Below are 24,081 nucleotides of genomic sequence, written 5' to 3'. Positions count from 1 at the left end.
GTCCATTATTTCGAAGTATAAAAAGTGTAATTCTTATTTTGCAATTATTTTGAACCAATTAAGCGCAAAAGTTCCAATATTTCAAGACCTCGTGTAAGTAGTGGCCCCGTTTCAGTGAGAATTACTCATAGATAGCATACAAATAGAAGACGTAGTCCTACGTCAAAAGAAAAAGACTCAATCCAATGTAACGCGCGTTTTCTCCGAAAACTCGTCTCGACCGACTGTATTGTCAAATTTATGATTGTAAATAGTGATTTAATGCCAGAAGAAAATATAACACAACTATTGTCAATTGCAAGGAAAATTGTACCATCCAAAGTGCGATATCGCTCATAAAAGTGCTATTTTGTATTAAATCGTTTAGCGCCGAAGGTACGCACTTATTGCTTGGAAGATAACAAAAAGTGCGCCGAAGATACCGAAACGATTTAATGCAAAATAGCACTTTTATGAGCGATATCGCACTTTGCATGGTACAATTTTCCTTGCAATTGACAATATAAGCGCCGTTTATTTATTTTCTATGCAGTATTTGACTCAATACCATACATCCGCAAGTCAATGTGGAACAGATTGGTAATGTAAAAAAAATGTCAGGAAACTCGTAACCACACTACAAATTCCACATTGTAAATTATCCTTCACCTTTCTCAGAGGATGCGAAACCGCGGTAAACACTCGAATTAGCAGCGATTCTTGTGGTAATTGTAATTAATTTACAGCTATCAAACCGGAACCACCGTAACTAACCACAGCTTCGAGGCAACCATTAAGCACTCTTAGAAATAACTTACAATTAATCACGACTTGATGGCTTTCAACTTGCCTATGCCGTCGTTTCTATGCATTGGCAAGCTTGATACAGCTCGTTTTAGCCTGCAGGGCTTCTAACGTTCTGTCTAACCTATCCGGCTACATTGTATAAAGCGATATACCCATATATACCCATATTCATCATCATATAACAGGGAAATTCTTCCGGAAGAGGCTCCTCTCTTTCCCTAATCTTAGTAGGAAAACCTTCGAAAGCCAATGGAAATCTGCTCAAGAGCTTGGACTGTTAATTTTCGCCCAACACTCTGCTGCGCTGGCTGGTGCCAATCTGTTAATTAAAAAGGAATTATGTCCGGTACTAATGACACTCATAAATAACTTCACATACCGAGGTCATACGGTACGCGAAGCAGACCGAATGTGTTTCATACTCTCTGTAGCTCTAAAAGAAACACCCAAAACAAGATTTCGACGGGGTTGAAACGGTGCAAACAATGTACCTATGTTTGCTGGAACCGGTATCATTTAACAAACATCAACGTGTAACTAAGAAAAAGCAACTAGACGGTGTTCACCCGCGAAGTTCTGAAGGTCGAAATTTTCAAAGCGCTCCAGTTATAATGGTTGCCCTCTGGTAAACGATGACCATTTAGCGAGATTTCCACTTTCACGCTTTCCAACTAGCTATCAAACGTTGTTTATACACAAGTTTCCTGTGTGGATACTATATTGCTTGCAGCATTACACTTACCGTCATACTGTTCAGCAGGAATGTTATGGTAGCTCCTGGTTTCGATGGCGGTGTAGAGCAGTTGGCCCGTAAGATATCACCCGGGTCATACTTTGTGTGCTCCGTCCACAAGGTTGGCGCTGAGTGCGGCAGTTCTGCAACATAGAAGAGAAAGACCAAAAAAGCATTTTTAGTCATATTTCCATAGTAACGAGCCCGGCAAACGCCTACACCGGCGCATGTCTTGGTCGAAGCGGTCGGAACCTAGATCGAAAGCAACAATAATCATCAAAGTAGACCAGACGTTTTATCAATACCCACGGAACGTGCGACTCGTTTTCGCAATTTTTCACGCTTTCTCGGTGTGCTTATACCGTTCGTCTTCATTATTCTTCAGCACTCTTCAGCATGGTTCTGCTGGCTGAAATCTACTGCCCGGAGCAGATTGTGATACCAGAAAACTTCAACAACGTACTTAAGGCATACGCCAAAGGTAAGCCAAACTTTTGCCGAGAAAAATAGCTTTTTCCAATTTGCCAACCGTTTTCGGTCCGCTGCGCTTCGCGAAGCTGTCATCCGAACACAGCCGTTTGATTTATTACGATGGTCAGCCGCCTACTTTCGCTGTTTAGCACTGCAGCGGCCGCCACCGGTGAAGCCCCGCTACGAACCGGAGGCCCGCCACGGACAACTTACAGCCGGTGCCTTGCGGGCGCTAATCGATCAGGTATGTAGGAATGTTTGGCTATTACTGTTGTTGATTTCTTGGTTAGTCCTCTCCGCTCCCTGTGGAGTCTGGTGGTTCAACGAAAAGAGCTCCCGGTTTTGATTAATTGGAGGCACAGAAGCTGAATTGAATACAGATTGGGAGTAAATTCTAATCAACTCAAATCCACAAAATATAAATTTGCAGAGAGATTATATTCCGCTGGTGCGACATATTTTGACGATTGTGGGATATTAATTACAAATTACACGGTGTTACACGGAAAAAATAGTTCTCAAATGACCTAGTGTACGTTGTTAGTCATACCTAGTACATCATAAAAACACAATTGAAATCTTCCTAACACCCCCAAAATTTCAAGTTATTGGCTAGGTGTACACATACTATCATAAATAACTCAATAATTTTCCGAGCAATTTTAAGTTTTTTATATATTTTTGGAAAGCTTAGAGGATAAGCTTTCAGGATATACCGTTCTGATTCAAACTTCGAACACTTAAGCCATGCTGGAACTTTCTTCAAAGTAAAATGTTCGAAAACAGCTTTATTCTACCCCATGAATGGTTCAAAAGCATGACAATTTATTTAGTTTCATGGGAAAATTTTAAAAATAAGGATAAAATGTTATTTTATAATGAAAAACACTAAAAAACTGCTGTTCGGTTTTGATTCAAACTTCGAACACTTTCATGGTCGACTTTCAAAGCTCGAATATTTCAGTCTCAGACATCGAATACTTGTATTACTTTGAAAAGTATTAATGCTTTTAGTATCATTCAACTTAAATAAGTGAAATTACATCCTTTTTCTCAACACTGTTGTTTTAAATCCACCTAACAGTGTAATTTAAATTTTGCACACAATAATTAGTTTCAATCCATATTTTTGAAGTCAATTGCTAATATTCTCGAACTCCATGAACCACATCTAAAGGAAGTTCACTTTCTACAGCTTTATCAATGCAGACAATTAATTTTCCCGAAGGAAAACCCGGAAAAACCGGATATTATTCGTGGGTGTTCGAAGTTTGAATCACACCTCAAAACGTGATCCAAACTTCGAACACTTTTTATTTAACTAATATCTTTAAAATAATGCATGAAATATTGTATTTTAACCATGCTTTAGTACATATATATCTTGTACTTACCTAATAATTGCGCAATGGGAAGGTAAATGTTCTAAAATTGGTAAAATAATGCAAACGAAAAAACAGTTACTTTTGCACGAAACGCTATGAGTATGCGAACGAAGTTAAAATCTGAGTTCTCACTTTTTTCCAGCACCTGCTGATTGTTTACAACGAGTCCTACAGTTCAATGTCATACCTCACGGGATAGAGGACATTCTAACGAACACGATGGTGTATAATAAGCTTAATATTTTATCATATTAGCGATACTAACGAGCATTTTATTCTGAAGTGTTCGAAGTTTGAGACTGTTTTAAGTTTGAATCAGAACGGTATATACATTCCATATAGTTCTACAAAAGTTAGGCGAGATTTTTTCAATTAAATATGAAATTTAACTACAAAAATGAAATTTTTCTCACTTTAGGGGTCCTTAAAGTGACCTTAAAAACTTAAAACTGAGCATCTTGTACACGATGTAAGATTAGGCGGGTGATATACTGCCTATAATCGCATATGAGTCCCATCTGCAATATCATCGAGTTGAGAAAACAGCGTTTGAAGGTAATTTTCTTGTTTTGGTTATTTCACCTGTTGAGCGCAGTTTATTCCTATTTTTTCGACATAATATATTAAAATATACCTTTAATATGACTTCTTTATCAAAACATTGCATTTTTTGTGAAAATTGCAATTGAAAATAAGGTAGAGACTGATATGCGATTACTTAGGTCATCGAATAGCTAAATAATCGCATAGCAGTCCCAGCTCTTCTCAGTCACAAACGTTCTGTGACGGATGTAGTTATGCTACTAATAGCCTTTTTTCTCAGCCTTCCAATGGTGGTCTTAAAATGAAAATCGGTTGAGGTATTAATGGTGAAAACAGCGATTGTTGTCATAAAATCCAATAAAGTGACCAAATCCAAGATGACCACCAAAAAATTAATTTTACTTCAGGAATTTCAAGCTGTTCTTCTTCTTTACAGAACTATGCCATTTATTAGTTGTTTCATTGCAAATTTATGAAGCATTTCATGATATATATTTCAATATTTTGCTAACAATTTAACTTTTTTTTTAAACCATCGAGCCCCTTCGCGAACGAGGGTCCACTGTTTCAAGGTATTAAGAATTCTCATATTTTAACCATTTCCAACCAATCAAGTATAAGAGTTCCAATATTTGAAGTCCTCACGTGTCATTAATGGCGCCGTTTTAACGAAAATTACCAAATTAATTTTCGTATGGAATTTCTTTGAAACAATCCTGTATTTATAAATTAACTGAAGATTTTTAATAATTAAAAAGCGTAAAAACAACAACAAATATTGTTTATATGGATTGAAGTGAAATATATGGCCATAACCTGGAAAAACATTTGGTGGGACTGAAATGCGATTATTTTTAAGATGGGACAATTTGTCTTCATATTTTTTTCAGACTTTTTGAAATAAAAACAGCTTTTTAGTATTCTTAATGGATAGTAAACCAAGAAAAAGAGAGAATCTGATATTTAACTCAAAAACGATGAAAATGCATATGGGACTGATATGCGATTATAGGCAGTATATGAGAAACAACAAATTCTACAACTCTTAAAAATGGTCTCAAATGTGCAAATGTTGACCGATTTGGCTGAAATTTTGACCAAAGTCTTAGGATTGAATATTAAAACAAGTGATGTTGAGCTTAGGAATGTGGGTCATTTTTAAGGTCACTTTAAGGACGACCCCTAAAGTGAGAAAATTTTCAATTTTTTAGTTAAATTTCATATTTAATTGAAAAAATCTCGTCTAACTTTTGTAGAACCATAATGAATATATATATATATATATATATATATATATATATATATATATATATATATATATATATATATATATATATATATATATATATATATATATATATATATATATATATATATATATATATATATATATATATATATATATATATATATATATATATATATATATATATATATATATATATATATATATATATATATATCCTGAAAGCTTATCCTCGAAGCTTTCCAAAAATGTATAAAAAACTTAAAATTGCTCGGAAAATTATTGAGTTACTTATGATAGTATGTATACACCTAGCCGAAAAACGTTTTTTTGCAATAACTTGAAATTTTGGGGGTGCTAGGATGATGTCATACAGTCAACCAAAAAAGTATTCGGACAGCAGCGCATAAAATTTTCTTTTAGTAATTTTGCACAGTATTTTTGCAAAGAATGGTAACACATATTTTTTAAAACAATGTTTAACTAAAGCATATTTAGATGCACAACAAAAATTCGGGGAAAAGCTTTCCGTTTTGAAGATAGGGTACATATAGTTTGAATTCCTCAAAAATGCAGCCAAAAAAGTATTCGGACAGTTAACTATTAGTTGAAACAAATGTCCTTTCTCGCTCATCTATACCTCGTAGGACCATTTACAATCTTGATGACCTGTTTTAATCTGTTTGGGAAAAATTAACAATTTTTCAAATATCCCTCTGTGAATTGCTGACCATTTTTTTACAAGAGCTCGGTTTAAGTCATTGTGATAAGAAATCGAATGATTTCTCATTTAGAAATAAAATTATCTAAAAAGATGTTCAAAAGGGTTCAAATCTAGACTGAATGCTGATGTTTCGATAGCTCTAGGACAATTGTATGGTGCCTACCGCTTACAATTATCGACAGTATGTTTAGATTCAACATCCCGGTACAATATGTATGTACCGCACAATTACAATTTTGCTTTAATTTCACCTAAAATTGTTCAGATAATTGAGTTTACACTTAGTTCTATCCAAAAATATATATCTTTGCTACCTCGGAGCTTTCCAAGCATCCCAACAAGGTATGACACTAACCGCATTGCTCGTTTACTTGCTGACGAGTGATTTTTCGCTTGTAACCCTTCTCTTTTTGTTATTCTTGCATAAGGGTTGTTGATGTCATACCTTGCTGGGGTGCTTGGAAAGCTCCGAGGCACCAAAGTTATATATTTTTGGATAGAACTAAATGTAAACTCAACTATCTGAATAATTTTAGGTGAAATTAAAGCAAAATTGTAATTGTGTGGTACATACATATTGTTTACATTGTTTTTCTTTGCAAAAATACTGTGCAAAATTTCTAAAAGAAAATTTTATGCGCTGCTGTCCGAATACTTTTTTGGTTGACTGTATGTGTTTTTATGATGTACTATTATATTTATATTTATGTTATATTATATTTATGTAATTAAGTAATACGGGTTACGACATACGATAAGATTTTGGAAGTTAAATAAACCAGTAGGTACTTCCGTTGAGTTTCGATTTCTAAAACTAGATCCCTGCTATATTACAGATAATACCTTAGTAGTCATAAAAGAGGGTCTTTTCGATATTATTTTACAAAATTTAATATTGCACGATAAACTAAAAAAGAAAAAGGAGTCAACCCCGGTGTAGTGGTTAGCATTCACACCATTCACGTCGAGGTCCCGGGTTCAAATCCTAACCCCGCAGAAAGTGACGAATGACCCAAGCTGTTAAAGTAACTATAACCAAAATAAAAAAAGAAAACAGTTGATCTCTTAACATAATACAGATTTTTAATCCAACCAACCACTTAAAAACTGATTCGGCTCCCGTTCCATTAAAGCTGGGCATGGGCAAGAGAATATGACTATTACAGTAAAAAACGCAAGGAATGAATTTTGCTTTCCTTTGTCCATGGACAACGACCGTTAAACTAGTAAACTGCGAACTTTTACAGGAATATCAAATCGACTTTGGGCCTAACCAAAGATTACCTCTTCTCCAAATTTCAGCTCGGCAAGGGTTATTTCGTCCAAAAACGCCAACTGCTGGACAAGTGGCAAGGGCTGTGCCTTCCGGAAGTAGGTAACATTTTCGTAACACGCATCCTTCTATCGTACAACATTTGCGCACCCCCCAAAATTGGTCAACCGGCTGTCACAGGGCTAATTTTCTTCGAAAACTTTTCTCTAAACCTCTGCAACAGGAAGACCTGCTGAACATCCTGTCTCTATTACGTATACTCGATTGGACTCATTTGCACTGGCTGAAGATTGTGGCCATTTTCATTGGACTGCTAAGTGACGTGAGTATGCTGTACTGTGTCAACTTGCTACTTTTTACTGCATATAATTCCCCTGCTCTTTTCCAGAGCTTAGCCCGAACGGCCGAAATGATCTGCGAACTGTTGACCGAAGAACCGGACGGCGGTCCCTCGCCGGTTCCGCTCTGGATGTTCAAGGAATGCTTCCTGACCGTAGCCCGACTGGACTGCGACTCGGTGCAGACGTGCGTCGATGGACGGAAAGTTTTGTGAGTCATTTGGTTTTCTTATTTTTGTTTTACCTTCAGTTTGAAACTTTTATACTCGGCCGGAGCTTGTGCGGAATGCACCCCAAGGAGCTCCACTCGGGGTGCTGCGCGGGCCACGGCCGGGAGGGGTAGTTCTGTCGTTCACTACACTCACTAGCAACTCCGTTCTTTGTCGACAGGGACGATGGCCAACTGGAGCAGAAACAGCCGATGACAGAGATGCCAAAAGTTTTATCAACAATTTCATTTAAAAACGCCATCATCGACAAGTACAAGAGTGTCATGGTAAGTGCAGTCGATAATCAAGTTTGTCGAGGGATCGGGTATTTTGTCCAGAGGATTGATGAAGCTTTGTTCGAAATAGTTGCACAGCCAGCAGAGACCAGAGAGGGGAAAAGTTAGTTGTTGCTGAGAAATTGTGTACAAATTTTCTACCTCGAAGGAATGATTGCGAATTCGAGCGGAACGAATAGCCTTTTTCTTGCATGGTTTGTTCATCCGAATATTTGCTGATGGCTAATCAAGTGTTTTCGGTTTTGGGCGTTGTTAGTTTATGTTTGTTGTTGTGCTTCACCTTGCATGGACAGGAATTTATTAAACGACTCTTGTAATATAAAAGTCAATCATTGGGCAACATATTGCTTGGTGGTCATTTTTTCTTTTGCCACCAGGATCAGGTTTGAGAATTTGTTTTTTGTTCCATCAATATGTTTAACTATTATTGCCGGCAACTAGAGTTTCTATTATAAAGGGCACAGTGCTAGTAAAGAGTGTAAGATAAATAGTATGCATAGATTATTCTACTGCTTCGAATCGAATGCAATAATACCACCTATAAGTCGTTAGACCCTTTATAAGGCAGTGGCAACTATATTGCCACCAACAAAAATTTTTTATTTTGCTTCTATAATTATGTTGATGTCATTATAGACGTAAAACAAATATTTTTCGTTGGTGGCAATTTTATTGCTGTAGCAATAAAATGCAGGCTAGGTGTAGCAGGCTTTGCAAGCCGTCACCACGAAAAATATTAAAGCATGGAACGAAGAACAAATATATTCTTACTGGAACAATCGGAATAGACCCACGCGACGAAAAAGGACTATGGATTGGAAACTCGGGACGTAGAACTGCCGATCTCTCAACTTCCAAGGGAGCACTCGAGTGCTCTCCGACGTATTGAAGAGCCGCAAGTTCGACGTCGTAGCGCTGCAGAAGGTGTGCTGGAAGAGCTCAACGGTACGTACGTTCAGAGATGGACATACCATCTACCAGAGCTGCGGCAACACACACGAGCTGGGTACAGCTTTCATAGTGATGGGCGAGATGCGGAAACGGGTGATTGGGTGGTGGCCAATCAATCCTCGAATGTGCAGGTTGAGAATCAAGGGCCGATTCTTCAACATAAGCATCATCAACGTGCACAGCCCTCACCTCAGAAGTACCGATGACGACAAGGATGAATTCTACGCGCAGTTGGAGAGTGAATACGACCGCTGCCCAAAACATGATATCAAGATCGTCATCGGGGATTTCAATGCTCAGGTCGGCCAGGAGGAGGAATACAAACCGGTGATTGGAAGGTTCAGTGCACACCAGCGAACCAATGAAATGGGCCTAAGACTTATCGACTTTGCCGCCTCCAAGAATATGGCCGTACGTAGTACCTTTTTCCAGCACAGAATCCACCATAAGTACACCTGGAGGTCACCAAATCAGACAGAATCACAGATCGACCACGTTTTGATCGAGAGTCGGCAGTTCTCAGACATTATCGACGTCAGATCCTATCGAAGCGCTAACGTTGACTCGGACCACTACCTAGTGATGGTTAAGATGCGCCCAAGACTCTCCGTTGTGAACAACATTCGGTACCGACGCCAGCCTCGGTTAGATCTCGCGCGGCTGAAGCAGCCAGACGTCGCCGCAAACTACGCGCATTCACTCGAAGCTGCACTGCCGGAAGAGGACGAGCTGGACGAAGCCCCTCTCGAGGACTGTTGGAACACTATCAAAACAGCCATCAGCAGTGTAGCGGAGAGCTCCATCGGGCATGTGGCCCGGAATCAGCGGAACGATTGGTTTGACGATGAATGTAGGAGGGTGATGGATGAGGAGAACGCTGCGCGGGCGGCCAAGATGCGCAGTGCCACACGTCAGAACGTGGAAAGACACAAACAGAATAAGATGCAGCGAAACCAAATCTTTCGGGAGAAAAAGCGCAACCTGGAAAAGCAGGAATATGCGGAGTTGGAGCGGCTGCATCGTTCTCAGGAAACGCGGAAGTTCTACCAGAAACTGAACGGATCCCGCAAAGGCTTTGTGCCGCGAGCCGAAATGTGTCGGGATAAGACTGGCAGTATTCTGACGGACGATCGTGAGGTGACGGATAGGTGGAAGCAGCACTTCGACGAACACCTGAATGGCGCCCAGGCGGAAAACCATGGCGGCGGGGAAAGCGATTTCGACGGTGCAGCAAACGGGGAAGAGGTGCCAGCCCCAACGATAGGCGAAGTTAAGGAGGCCATTATGCAGCTAAAGAACAACAAGTCAGCTGGAAAAGATGGCATCGGAGCGGAGCTTATTAAAATGGGACCAGAAAAGCTGGCCGTTTGTCTACACCGACTAATTGTTAGAATTTGGGATACGGAACAGCTACCGGAGGAGTGGAAAGATGGGGTTATCTGCCCGATCTACAAAAAGGGCGACAAGTTGGACTGTGAGAACTATCGAGCGATCACCGTTCTCAATGCCGCTTATAAAGTGCTGTCCCAAATCATTTTCCGCCGTCTATCACCAATTGCGAATAGATTTGTGGGAACTTATCAAGCCGGCTTCGTCGAAGGTCGGTCTACAACGGATCAAATATTTACACTGCGGCAAATCCTCCAAAAGGGCCGTGAATACAGAGTTCCCACGCATCATTTATTCGTTGACTTCAAAGCCGCATATGATACCATCGACCGGAAAGAGCTATGGAAAATCATGGACGAGAACAGCTTCCCCAGGAAGCTCATCAAACTGATTAAATCTACGATGGATGGTACGCAGTGCTGTGTTCGGATTTCGGGTGGATTGTCAAGTTCATTCGAATCACACAGAGGGCTTCGTCAAGGTGATGGTCTTTCATGCCTGCTGTTCAACATAGCGCTACAAGGTGTTATGAACCGAGCGGATATCAACACGCGGGGCACGATATTCAACAAATCTAGTCAATTCGTCTGCTTTGCCGATGACATGGATATTATCGGCAGAACATCTGTGGCGGTGGCTGAACAGTACACCAGACTAAAGCGCGAAGCAGAAAAGATTGGGTTAAAGGTAAATACGTCTAAAACAAAGTACATGCTGGCCAGCGGAACCGAGGCCGAACGACACCGCTTGGTAGTATATTGATCGACGGCGATGAGTTTGAGGTAGTCGATGAATTTGTAAACCTTGGCTCACTGGTAACGGCGGACAATGATACCAGCCGTGAGATTCGGAGGCGTATTATCAGCGGAAGTCGTGCTTACTATGGGCTCCACAAGCAATTGCGGTCGAGCAGACTAAGTCCCCGTACAAAGTGCACCCTGTACAAGACGCTTATTAGACCGGTTGTTCTCTACGGGCACGAAACATGGACAATGCTCGAGGAGGACCTGCGAGTGCTCGGAGTTTTCGAACGACGAGTGCTAAGAACGATCTTCGGCGGCGTACAGGAGAACGGAGTATGGAGGCGGAGGATGAACCATGAACTCACACAGCTCTACGGCGAACCCAGTATCCAGAAGGTGGCTAAAGCTGGACGGATGCGATGGGCAGGGCATGTTGCAAGAATGCCGGACAACTACCCTGCAAAGATGGTGTTCGCCTCAAATCCGGTAGGAACAAGACGACCAGGAGCGCAGCGAGCAAGATGGTTAGACCAGGTGGAGCGAGATCTGGCGGAGAGTACTCGGTGTCCGAGGAATTGGAGCGCGGTAGCCCTCAACCGAGTTACATGGAGAAATTTTGTTCAACAGGCTTTGTCTTAGGACGGCGAGCCACCTAATTAATTATTATTATAAGATGGAGCAATACTTGGATTTTGTAGAATAACGACTTCCATGTGTTTTTTTACAAACTAAAGATTTTTCACTTTAGGTACATATTTTGAATGTGAACAATTCCTTATTTGACATACAACTAAATTGTGAGATTTTCTTCCAATTGATTTAGATTGAACAAAAAATAGAAGCGTTGGAAGTAAAAATTGGTGATAAGTGAGACTTCCCAATTACAGACGGCACATGTACATATGTAACTGCTACTGTGCAACAATTTTCGTGCGTAAAATAATAGACCAAAAAATAAATAAGTAAAACGCGACACAATGCCTTAATGGACAATGTTTCAAATCGAGTGAGTATGGGAAGCATAGCATCAAACGCTTACGCCACTGACGCACGTGTAATACAAGCAACCACCGGTGCTGTATGTGTGCATTCTGCTACCTACAAACTCGCGAGCTCATTGCCTCGTAGCCCCTTTCTGCACAGCTTACTCATGAGGCCGACAACTCGTGCTCAGCCAACAGTTCGTGAGGCAAACTAGGTTGTGTGGATAGAGATTTTGCATTACTTTTTCTGTTCTTCTTTATCTTATGCCCTCTCTTAGACCCTGACGCCCACCCTTAGAATTAGACCACACAGGCGCAGGGTTCGCAACACTGCTTTGGTAGCTAGAGCTTGGAGAAAATGAAGCAAACAGGACAAAGCACAACTCAACACAACATTGGACGTCGAAACGGAATAATGACTGATGTTGTATGCTGTCAAACGTGAAATAAAGTGAACAATAAGCATAACTCGACATTCTTCTTTTGCATGCCACGGTGGCCAGTGCACAGAGGAGTATTTGGATCAAAAAGTTGGTCAAAATTATTTCAACACATCTTCAAGCTTGAATGGCTGTAAAAAACCGTAAAAGTATACAAATATGACTTTATATGATTTAATGTTGGGTTTTATCCACCTAAAAGTGATATTCTGACCTCTTAAATCGTACTTTACCTAATAAACATCATATAATGCTGAAATTCAATATTCTGATTATTTGTAAGCATAAAATCTTCAATAAAGGTGATCTTCGAGAGAGCCGATGAATTTCAACACAAAGCCTTGGATTTAAACGTCTATAAGACTTACCTCTTCTGTATTGACAGATTTCGCAGCCAGCTGTTAAAGTACAGGACAATTACGGGGCTAGTATAACGACCCTACTGACTCTAGCAGCACCACCCAGCTGAAACTCGCACATACATTGACTGCTTTATTAGTCTAGTATCGTATTTTGAAGCTTACTGGATTACTGAATCACTGAAGCTTTTATTCTTAAAAAATAACACCGTTTACTAGTTATTTAAGACTAAATGTCAAATGAAAAGTCAGAGATTAATAATTTGAGGAGAGATACACACTTAAAAAAAGTGCCGAAGTCAGCAAAATTTTGCCGAGATTTGGACAGCCGAGCGTTCGGTAAAATTTTTTATGATGCCAAACGTTAGTAAAGATCCGTAAACGTCGAATTGCAAAACTGAAATTTTTACACGAACACTACCTATATGACGTTGTATGCTAGTAGCATACGATCTCTAACTAAATGTACTCGACTGTCGTACTGCCTTCATTGAGCATATGGATCATTTTGTTTGTCTACCTGTTTTTCCTGTGTTGTGCTAGAATAATAGCAGTGCTCACAATTTCATTAGAATTTTCAAAAGAATTATAAAATAACCGTTGAAACAAACCATTTAAGGCATAAATATTATCTATTCACATTTAACAAAAGTATGTTCATTTTTAGTATATACGTATAATCAGCCAAAATGGGTCGTCTAAACGTTGCTGAAAGGAATTGTGGACTAAAACATATTCATAATTAAATAACAAATAATTATCAAATACGTAAATTCCCACATTGCAATTTTTTTATAAACTCTAATGCTAAACTCACCACTGCTGTTATTTTGCACACAGGTGTAATATACCCTGGAGTGCCAGAAAGTATCCTAAATAGTATTACCGTGAAGAACAGTTTAAAGTAGTGTTAGTGGCTTTTGAAGCAACAAAATGTTTTATTTCGCACTTTTGCGTGGCAGTCACACCAGGCCTAGATAACCAAACGCGAATTTCTTTCTAAGCACTAATTCACCTTCTTAGGATCACACTCTGGTAAGCTATACTAATCTGTTGATTTTTATTCCAGGGAGTGGAGCAGACAACAACCGCTGCTTCGGAGTTGCTGTCGGCTGACGATCGGTTTTCGGAAATTTCCGAAGTACCATCCAAACTGGATTCTGATTTTAAGTTTGTTGGTGATGAAACCAACCCGTACAATGTTCTCCGTCGGGCACCCGATTTCGATAGTGTTATCATTCTGCTGACAGACTTAAAGGAGGACAATTTGAAGCAGCATTTGGATACCGCCAGCATATCGGAGGAAACTTTGCAACGAGCAAAAGAAAGAACTCAACGTTTGGAAGACTTAAAAGAAAGTTTGCCAGAGTATGACTACGAGAAACTGATGGAAGCCGAACGGCAACAATTGCTAAAAGACATGGGACCTCCTTGGTTGTTATTGTATTTGTTTTCCAGAGAAGTAAGCCGTCGTCGTTCTTATAATTACATAGAGGAGACTTCACTTGAGGATGACGCGTCTGCTAGTGGTTATTCAGATGACAGTTTTCGGATGAGAGCGGCTGAGGAGCTAGCACAAAGCTCTGAACTAGAAGATTATGATTCTCAGCCAGACCATGATTTAGGACGTAGACGATCTAGCTATTCAATTCCTGCCTCTGTGCGATCTAGAATGAGCTCCGTCCATTCATCAGCTACACGTATTGCAAACGAAGTTCTATCGAGAGTTATCTGCATGGTTGACGAAGCGATAATTGATGGAGAATGCGAGTTGTCGGTTCAGTCGATAAGCAGTTTTATTGAAAAAAAGAGCCACGACGATAGCAGTATTAGTGAGAATGATTTTCAAACGTTACGCGATTTCTTGGAGGAAGCGGAGAAAAAGGAGCTGGAAGTAAAAGACCTTAACGAATTGTATCATTTTTTTGTGGGAGAAAGCTTTAAAAAGGCAGATGTCGGTGACGGTAATCGCGATCGCAGCAAAGAGATCACCTCGATATTTGAAGCCAGCGGTATTGAGGTTGATAATAATTTACTGGATGCCAAGATATCAGAAAACATGATTCTTGGACTTGTTGAAAAGGACTCTAAGTCAACGGAAGCAGTGAAACAACTAGAACCTAGTCCGTCATTGATTCAGGTTTCAGCTCTTCACGAATCACTAACACATGTAGCCAGTTCTGACTTGCAGGTTGTTCAAGAGGTTGAGGAAGATGAGTTGGAGGAGACATTTGAAGAACAGCCTCCACTTCAGCTAGTTCCTTCTCCAGAAGTGGCAACTCAGACTGATTCGATCAATGCTAAGTGTACAGAGCTACTGCGTCGGCAGACGTCGATGAAAAGTTCAAATCTTGTAATGGAATATAATTGCATGATTCCTAGAGTTCCTGGTATAGGGCAACCATTATCCGAAATCTTTATAGAGACATTCTTAAACTACCTCGCCAAGCGAGCCACCCATCAACAGGGACTGATTTATCCGAGAAACTTTCGAGAACCATCATGTCCAAAATTACCCAAATAATGTCACGTTCACAAATTATAATAAATAACCGATTTGCAGTTTGAAGTAAGCAGTAATCAATCATTTGGAAATACTCCGGGTGAGTCGGAAGGAAATCCTCTGAAATAGCAAATTTCTGGGAAGTTTGTTTTTCGTTCCTACGCCCAAACAGCTGCCAACAATTATTCATATGGACCGCTCTCCGGCTTACCGGGGGCACTATCTATCCACTTCAGAGAACGACATCCATCACGTTCAACATCATTATGGTTTGCATGCCACATTACCGCACACTATTCACTAAAATGAGAGATATTTGTCAGAAATTAATACATTAATTTTTTCGATGAGTCAAATTTCCAAAAGTGTCCAAAAAGATCATTTTTCCATTTTTGATTTTCGACTTAGTTTAAGGTCATTTAAATGTTTGACTTTAAAACAAAGCTTTTGCAATGCTACGGCAGCCGTATTATGCCTGTTCCGATTCAGTGTGTGCCTCCACCCACCAACTCCGGTAGCCGGTATTGAAGAAACCATAAATAGTAACCAGCTCATATGGAGTTGACGCGAGCGTCCCGGTCTGTCACCTACGCTGCATGCCAGAGCTGTTATTATTATGATGATAAATCTCGCAGCCGCTTTCCCGTACCGGAATGTCCTCCGAGATAACTCTGCCCCATTGGCGTCGCCTATCATTCGACAACGTCTCCACCACTTCGCGGGTTACCATCAATTTGTATGTCTTTGACCATAACGCTCCGAGTTGTGAATACCGCTGTTTTATGGTACTAAATGAACCATTTAGAAACCAGAGCTCAAATATTTGTTTTGCAGTTTATACAGATGTTCGATAGTATTTATTCATAATTCAATAAAACGCAAACCATTGAAAATATATCTGCTTTACCCTAAATACCTCATTTCATTCGTAAACCACAGTACCATCAATTGTTCGATTTGTACGACGACAGTTTCGGCCAGCGCTACCGACTTCCTTTTCATTTCACAACGGCGACGACACCGTGCTATACGTGCCTGTTTATTGAAATTCATTAAATTGTTACAGAAATGCCGTCTTTCGCCTCGATTCATCCATCCCTAGACGGTTGCCGCCATCCAAAATGTTGACAATGAAAGCAACCGTAAGCATCCGACGTTGAAAATGATAAATTATGCCATGCCTGATAAATTGCGGACGCTTTCTTGTGCTCAATCCTCATTCATCCCTCTCCTGCGGATCCGTAACATGTCCAGAAACAGAAGGCGATTTAATATACATCCTTCACATTAAATGTTGGATTAATGATGCTGACAGTTTAGAGTGCGTACATAAACACACGTTTGCAAACACTTTCTTAGGAGCTTTATAATAATAGCTGGAGCACCACTAAGTGGCTCTTCGTGGCGGTAAGTTTCATTTGAATTAACATTTTCAAGTGCTATCTGGTGGTTCGCAAATGGAATGGGGTCAGAAGAAGCATCAAAATTCAAAAATCGCAATTGGCGAGTACACACAAACCGGCACAGTTGTGCAGCAGAATACATGACATAAATAGTATTGTTTAATAATACTAGACAAAAACTATGGTCTTAAAACGGTTATTTGTCAAGTGACCAAATTAATCAAATGCAGCACTTCTTTTGCGAGGGACAGACATTGCTGGTACAGAACGAGAAGATACAGAGGATTGTGCATCAGCAAATTTATATTGTCCAAACCGGCAGAATAAGGGAAGACAATACAATGTGAAAGCAACCAATTTGTTGTTCAGTTTCGTCAGTATACTGGTACATATTTGACAAAGGCAAGGAGTTTGCTGTGTATCGTTTGGATCCAACGATTTTTTTATTATTCTGACAGTTGTATAACCAGAAAGAGACAGGTCAATAATCTCTCGCTTGGCATACAATTCTAATGCTTTCATTCAGTGTCATAAAAACACAATGCTGATACATGTCGTCGAATAATCGGAATGGATCTACAACATAATAGAGGTGCAGAAACATAGCACTGGAAAACGGAACCGATGTGGACATTCAATCCATTAATTTTGAAGCAAACAAAAAAAGTGTCGCAGTAGTTATACCTACACAAAAAAGTAACGTAAATTTACTACAATCCAGTATATAAAAATAAGTATAGTATATAAAAGTAAGTATATGAAAACGATTCCACCCAGTTACGAGCTACAATGCTGAATCGACAAGACAAGCAATTTTTTTTCTAAATATCTTCTAAAATCTGGTTGGTAACTGGTTGGAATGCGTAAAACACACCCCATAGTGGTCCTCAGGCTTGATTTGCTCTTTTTACTTTATTTTTGCTCTTTTGACTACAGCGTCCCAGTCAAACAAAATACGAAACAATGATGCATAGACCCATTGTAGAGTTGATTATTATCTACAATATTGTTGAAGAAAGTATAGTTTTATCTTTTATATTTATGGCGCTATGGGGCTGATACCCCGCTGGTAGCCAAAAGAGCACTCTTTTTGCTACCAATGGCATTGCAGCACTGTAAATACAAAAGATTAAACTATACTTTCTTTAATAATATTGTAGATAATAAGTAACTCTACACTTGTCCTATAAATCACTTTTTCGAATTCTGTTTGGCTGAGCTGTAATCAAAAGAGCAAAAACGAAGTAAAAAGAACAAATGAACCCTGGTGGTCCTTAGTTTCTTATCCAGCAACTCCTACCCCTACCTCTACGTGTTACCAGCCGGAAAACAAGCAACCTTAGCGGAGTTCGGATAACCAACCCCGGTGGAAACTAAGTTCGTATACTAACAGGGAAGGAAGCAAAGTGTGTCTCGACACTTTAAGATGGCAACCCCATCACGAGACTCGGTAGCGTAGGCCTTGGTGTGGCTACCTACCTAAACCGCAAGTCAAGTCAAGAAAATCTTACTCGGAACATTCGGCATGGACAAAGGCGACGAAATAAGGACATGGAATGAAAACTTGGTAACTGGAACTGCTCGATCAGTTGGAACTCCTCAAGTTTGGCATCGTGGCACTGCAGAAGACCTGGGAAGCGATCAACGAAAGGATGTGCGTGTTGAGGACAAAAGGCCGTTTCTTCAACTACACCATCATAAACGTGCATTGTCCCCACGAAGGTAGACCCGACGACGAGAAGGAAGCGTTCTATGCGCAGCTGGAGGCACCGGACGACAGCTGCTCACGACGAGACATCAAGATCGTCATCGAGGATATGAACACCCACATCGGTAGGGAAGCAATGTATAGACCGGTGATCGGGCTCCATAATCTGCACACCGACACGAACGATAACGGCCAGCGATGCATCAACTTTGCAGCTTCCCGAGGCTTGGTGGTCAGAAGCACTTTCTTTCCCCACAAAGATATCCATAAGGCCACCTGGAGATCACCAGACCAACGAACTTCTAACCAAATCGACCACATTTTCATCGAGGGCCGGTGTTTCTCGAACATCACTAACGTACGCTTCCTACGGGGTGCGGATATCGACTCGGTCCATTACTTAGTAGCAGTATACGTGCGTTCAAAACCATCGACGGTTTATACCTCGCGACAAAGCCGCCCTCTCGGTTAAACGGCTAGTTGCTGAAAACTACGTACGCTTACTGTATGAAGCTCTGCCTTCCTCTGTGGAGCTAGATTCTTCGACTCTCGAAAACGGATGGAGTATGATACGCTCGGCCGTCAACGAGGCCGCAACCGTGGTGCTAGGAGTGGAACCCTCGAGTGTACGAATTGATTGGTTTGACGGGGAACTATAACAAGCGATTGAGAAGAAAAAAGAGCTTAGAAAAACTATCTAAGTATATCCACGAGAAAGAATATCCCAAGTATCCAACGAGTATCGCCAAGTATCGACGAGTGCGGAATGATTTAACCACGATCCTGAGGAGGAAAAAGCGCCAGAAGGTGGAAAGAGATCGGTGGAAGGAGCTGGAACGACTATTCCGACCTAATGGCACGCGCAAGTTTTACGAGAAAGTGAACCAACCAGCAGAGTCGTAACGTGACATTGTGGTGCCCTTGGCGGAAACCTAATTTGGCGCCCCCTTAGCTTTACAACTGATCATCGGAATCTTCGCTATGACCGAGCAAAAATTAGGCGTCGGCATATTATTCAACTCTCTCGTGGCCTTGGCGTTAATCTCATCCTTTTTGGCCACAACATTATTGGAGTAAATACTCCGTTTGATCTTCACCCCAATATTCACTATTGATCGCAGTTGGGGGTCGTTGGGAGAGTTGGTAATCGTCGGTACAACCGGTTCATCTCCTCCAGTTTTCTCTTGGTTTGATGGACCAAGACCAGGTTCGGCCAAAGACCATGTTCTTTGCGCGATACTTTTTAAAGAAAGCGGTAATTTCCGGTAGGTACTTCATACTGCATCATCGTATCTCCTGGTTCACCGTAAACCCTGAACGAAATAACAGTGACTTGAACAAGATTCTTCTCTTCTCTCTGATCGTCAGCCACACAGAAGGATACTATTCCGAACCACGACATCGTGCTTCGCCGGTGTTTTTCACCAGCACCTTCAGCCATTCTCTGGGCGATCGTCTGCTACTTAGACACGGTCAGCCTCGACTGACGCTTCCGCATGAAAATGTCCATTTTGATCAAGTACATAAGTCAAGTGCCGTTTAGCCAGTTTCTCCGACTTATCGGGCGGCCGGAACCAGGCACTTTCGCCTTTCTCGGTGGAGAAGATGTTGCGAATGTTAGATTGCTCTATCGGCGGATACGAAGTGCTTCACTATGTCCAACTTCTTCGCTACGGGGTGGAGCGGCCAGCTACGACGCTGCCTACCAGTATTTCGATAAGTACCTCAACGGCGATGTAACAGCAGGAAACGCAACGGAAATTAAGCTCGGAGTGCCTACAAACGACAACAGCGTGCCGACTCCCGATCTTGAAGAGATCCGGCGAGAAATTCGTCTCCTGAAAAATAATAGAGCCGCCGGAGAGGTTCCACTCCCGGCAGAGCTCTTCAAAAACTACCAAGAACCGCTAGCTACGGCACTTCATTGGATAATTTCTAGGATTTGGGAAGAGGAGAAACTACCGGAGGAGTGGATGGAAGGTATAGTCTGTCCCATCTACAAAAAGGGCCATCGTCTAGATTGCTGTAATTACCGCGGCATCACGTTTGGCAACGCCGCCTACAAGGTGCTCTCCCAGATTTTGTTGCGTCGTCAATCCCCAACAGCAAGAGAATTCATAGGGCAGTATCAGGCGGGCTTCATGGGGGCCCGTGCTATTACGGATCAAACTTTTACTCTCCTACAAATCCTCCAGAAATGTCGAGAGTACAACGTGCCCACGCATCATATTTTCGTGGATTTCGGAGCAGCATTCCATACCGTTGAACGAGAACAGCTATGGCAGATAATTCACGAGTACGGTTTGCCGGACAAACTGACGCGGCTGATCAAAGCTACTCTGGAGCGAGTGGTGTGCTACGTGCGCGTTTCGGGGATGCTCTCGAGTCCTTTCGAATCGCAGAGTGCGATGCGGTAAGGGGATGGACTGTCCTGTATGTTATTCAATATCGCTATTGAAGTTGTGATCCGGCGAGCAGGCATTGAAACGAGAGGAACGATCTTCAGCAAGAGTAGCCAACTCCTAGCCTTCGCAGACCACCTCGACATCATTACTAGAAACCTTGGGCCGGTGGAGGCAATCAACGCCAGACTAAAAACGGAGGCTATGAGGGTGGGGTTACAAATCAATGCGTCGAAAACCGAATACATATATGATAGGAAGAGGCTCCAGAGAAAGCAAGGTTTGCCTCCCACGGACAATAGGCCGTATGAATAATACAGTTTGCTTTACTTTTCCCGTTTAAGGGGGCATAGTACTTTTTCAATTTAAAAAAATCGAAATTTTTTTTTATTGATTATTTCGAAAGATCAACATTTTGACCATATGTGTTTCAAGTCATTGCGATTAATTCCAAAAATTGACAAAGTTACAGCTATTTGTACCGCGCATGTCTGGAGCGATTACACAGCGAATAAAAACTTCAACGTCGTTTTTCTCGAAACCAGGTTTTGAAAGTCGGTACCATAAATATCTCAAGAACGGCTGAAGCAATTCTCATGATTCTTTTTTTGTTTCAAAGCCAACAAAATTATCTAGTGTTTGACCCATCCTTTTTTGGATATTACAATTTTTGTATTTTTTAGAAATGTTTAAAGTCAATTTTTTCGGCTAAAAACCTTACTTTTATGTTTGAATGTCCGCCATTTTGTTATGCGTTCGAATTTTAAAAAAAGGATGGGTCAAACACGAGATAATAGTATAAAGTGCAATGTTTAGCAAGCAATAAACCCGAATCGATTCGCTTTTCGCGTTATCGAGAAAAAAATATTTGAAATAAGGCAAAAAATATGGTGTAAAAAGTACTATGCCCCCTTAAATCATATGGGAGCATTTGATCTAACTCTTTTATTCATACGGCCTAATGACTGTTGATGGTGATGAACTGGAAGTGGTTAATGAGTTCGTATATTTGGGATATCTGGTTACCGCCGACAATAATACGAGTAAGGAGATCCTACGACGCATTCAAGCTGGAAATCGAGCCTACTTTTCCCTCTGCGAGATGCTTCGAACTGTGAGCATACGCCGCCGCACAAAGCTGACGATGTGCAAAACGCTAATCAGACCGGTAGCCATGTACGGACTTGAGACAGTAACTTTGCTTACGGCGGACATACGTGCGTGGGAATAGAGAGGCGGACATACGTGCGTGGGAATACATACTTGCACCAGGAATAGAGGGGCCCAACGTGCTAGATGGCTCGACCAGGTTGAACCCGACTGGTGTGTGTCGAGACGCTTAACGAATTGGCGACGGGTAGCCCAGAACCAAGTACAGTGGCCAGGTATTCGTGATACGGCACGAGTCATCCCAGCTCTCTGGTGAAAGAAGCAGGAACCAAGTTCTGCATAAAATGGTCGAACATTAAAATTATATTCAAATAAAAATGACAACTGAATATTTTTAGAGTAAGGTCAAGTTTTATCATTTAACAAAAACGCCATTTATCTTACGAGGAAACATCACTATCGGTCACAGGCTTAGAGCTTAACCATATACACTATAGTGTAGTCCCGTCGATCCAAAACTTCACTGCACTGCTCGTATAGGTGTAGCCTATGGAACTTTTTTGAGAAAACTTAACTTGAAATTTGTATGGGCATTTGACTTAATGAAGGCGCATGGTACATTGTGAATATCCTAAACGTTTAAGTAACAGATCAAAAGGAAAATGATATTGTTTGAAAAGGATAATTAGATTATGCAACAAGCTTTTCTAAAATCCCTTTTTCGTTCACCTGAAAGTGTTATTAAACTTTTCTCCTCGGTAATTCCGGTATGCATGTTTGGTGTTCTGAATTGAAACTACAAATGTAATTGAAAAAGCAAAAATTCGCGCAAGATTGTTTTTTTGCATGTTGCGTATCTTGAAAAATTAAGACAAAATTGCGCTGGTGTATTAAATTCATATGGATGTTCATCAATGAAGACGTTCCGATACCATGAATACCATAAAAATTTTCAAGCCATGGTACCAAAGCATGTCTAGAATTGCCAATACATTGTTCCGCTTTGTCAAGATTGTGATGCCATTGAATTTTATTACATACGTTTCGTATGAGATCCTTAAATGGCCGATTAACATATAAATCTGCCGTTTACAGAACCGAGGTTGAGTCAGGCGGAAGTAAAATGATTTTCAATTTTTTCTGAGCGATTTGCGACTACTCCATCATTTGGTTATAACCAGACCACGAATTAATTTTTAAAACTCTGTCATCTTCAACTATGTCCAATAACACCGCCTTTATCCTTTACTTACTTGACTTTTTTGGCGACAATCCACATATCGAATCCATGCCGAATTCAGGAGCCGTCTCCACATTTCTCGGTCTTGGGCTGCCGCTCCCCAGTAACCCCTAACGCCTGCTGCTCTAGCAGCTACGTCAACAGCGCTCATCCAACGGGTACGCGGTCTGTTTTCGCTGGTCTCTCATCCAACATCCTTGCTACGTGACCAGCCCATTTCAGCCTGCCGTGGTTTAGTCGCTTCACAATATCCGCATCTTCGTTTACTTGGTAGATTTCATGATTCATGCGATTCATAATTTAAGACGCGTGTTCGCTGTTTCCACAAATTAACACCGATGATACCGATTATACCGATGATACCGAGATTTCGTGAAGATGGTACCGATTCTCTACACGCCTGCCCTTCGAATAGAACCATCCAATACAATGTTGAAAAGCAAATTCGATAGCCCGTCATCTTACTGCAAACCACAAACGCGTGCGATGTTTCACCCGTTATCCTGATGCTTGATTGGAACCATTAACAATAAAACGTTTCAGCCTTATCAGTTTTGTTGGAAAACCATGTTCGAGCATAATTTGCCACAGTTCATTACGTTTAACTGAACCGTACGCCGCCTTAAAGTCTATAAACAAATGGTGAGTCTGCAAGTTGAATTCCCGGAATTTGTCGCAAGGTGAACATTTGATCCTGGAGTGTCTTGGAGTTTTCCTCTCGAATACCACACAGGTATTCGCCAACAAAGGTTTCCTGCAACGGCATCAGTCTGTTCTGAGAAACAGGATACGGGAGAGAATTTTGTTTGTATAATTGAGGAAAGGATTGCTGCATTCGAGTAAAAG

The 24,081-nt window shown here is 40.9% G+C and overlaps 1 protein-coding gene across 1 annotated transcript; it reads left to right on the top strand.

Annotated features, from left to right (window-relative positions):
* The first annotated feature begins 1,912 nt into the window (after positions 1-1,912).
* LOC128745620 (uncharacterized) lies at positions 1,913-15,393 on the top strand. Its single transcript, XM_053842696.1, has 7 exons — positions 1,913-2,000; positions 2,077-2,234; positions 7,191-7,259; positions 7,385-7,483; positions 7,550-7,710; positions 7,890-8,016; positions 13,951-15,393. Exons 1-7 carry the CDS (start codon positions 1,916-1,918, stop codon positions 15,391-15,393), a joined length of 2,142 nt encoding a protein of 713 aa, XP_053698671.1. The 5' UTR covers positions 1,913-1,915.
* The last annotated feature ends 8,688 nt before the right edge of the window (positions 15,394-24,081 follow it).

This window comes from Sabethes cyaneus, chromosome 1, assembly GCF_943734655.1.
Source record: "Sabethes cyaneus chromosome 1, idSabCyanKW18_F2, whole genome shotgun sequence".
NCBI classification, from domain to species: domain Eukaryota; kingdom Metazoa; phylum Arthropoda; class Insecta; order Diptera; family Culicidae; genus Sabethes; species Sabethes cyaneus.
Note: the sequence above shows the minus strand (reverse complement) of the source record. Positions and strands in the feature narration are given on the sequence as shown.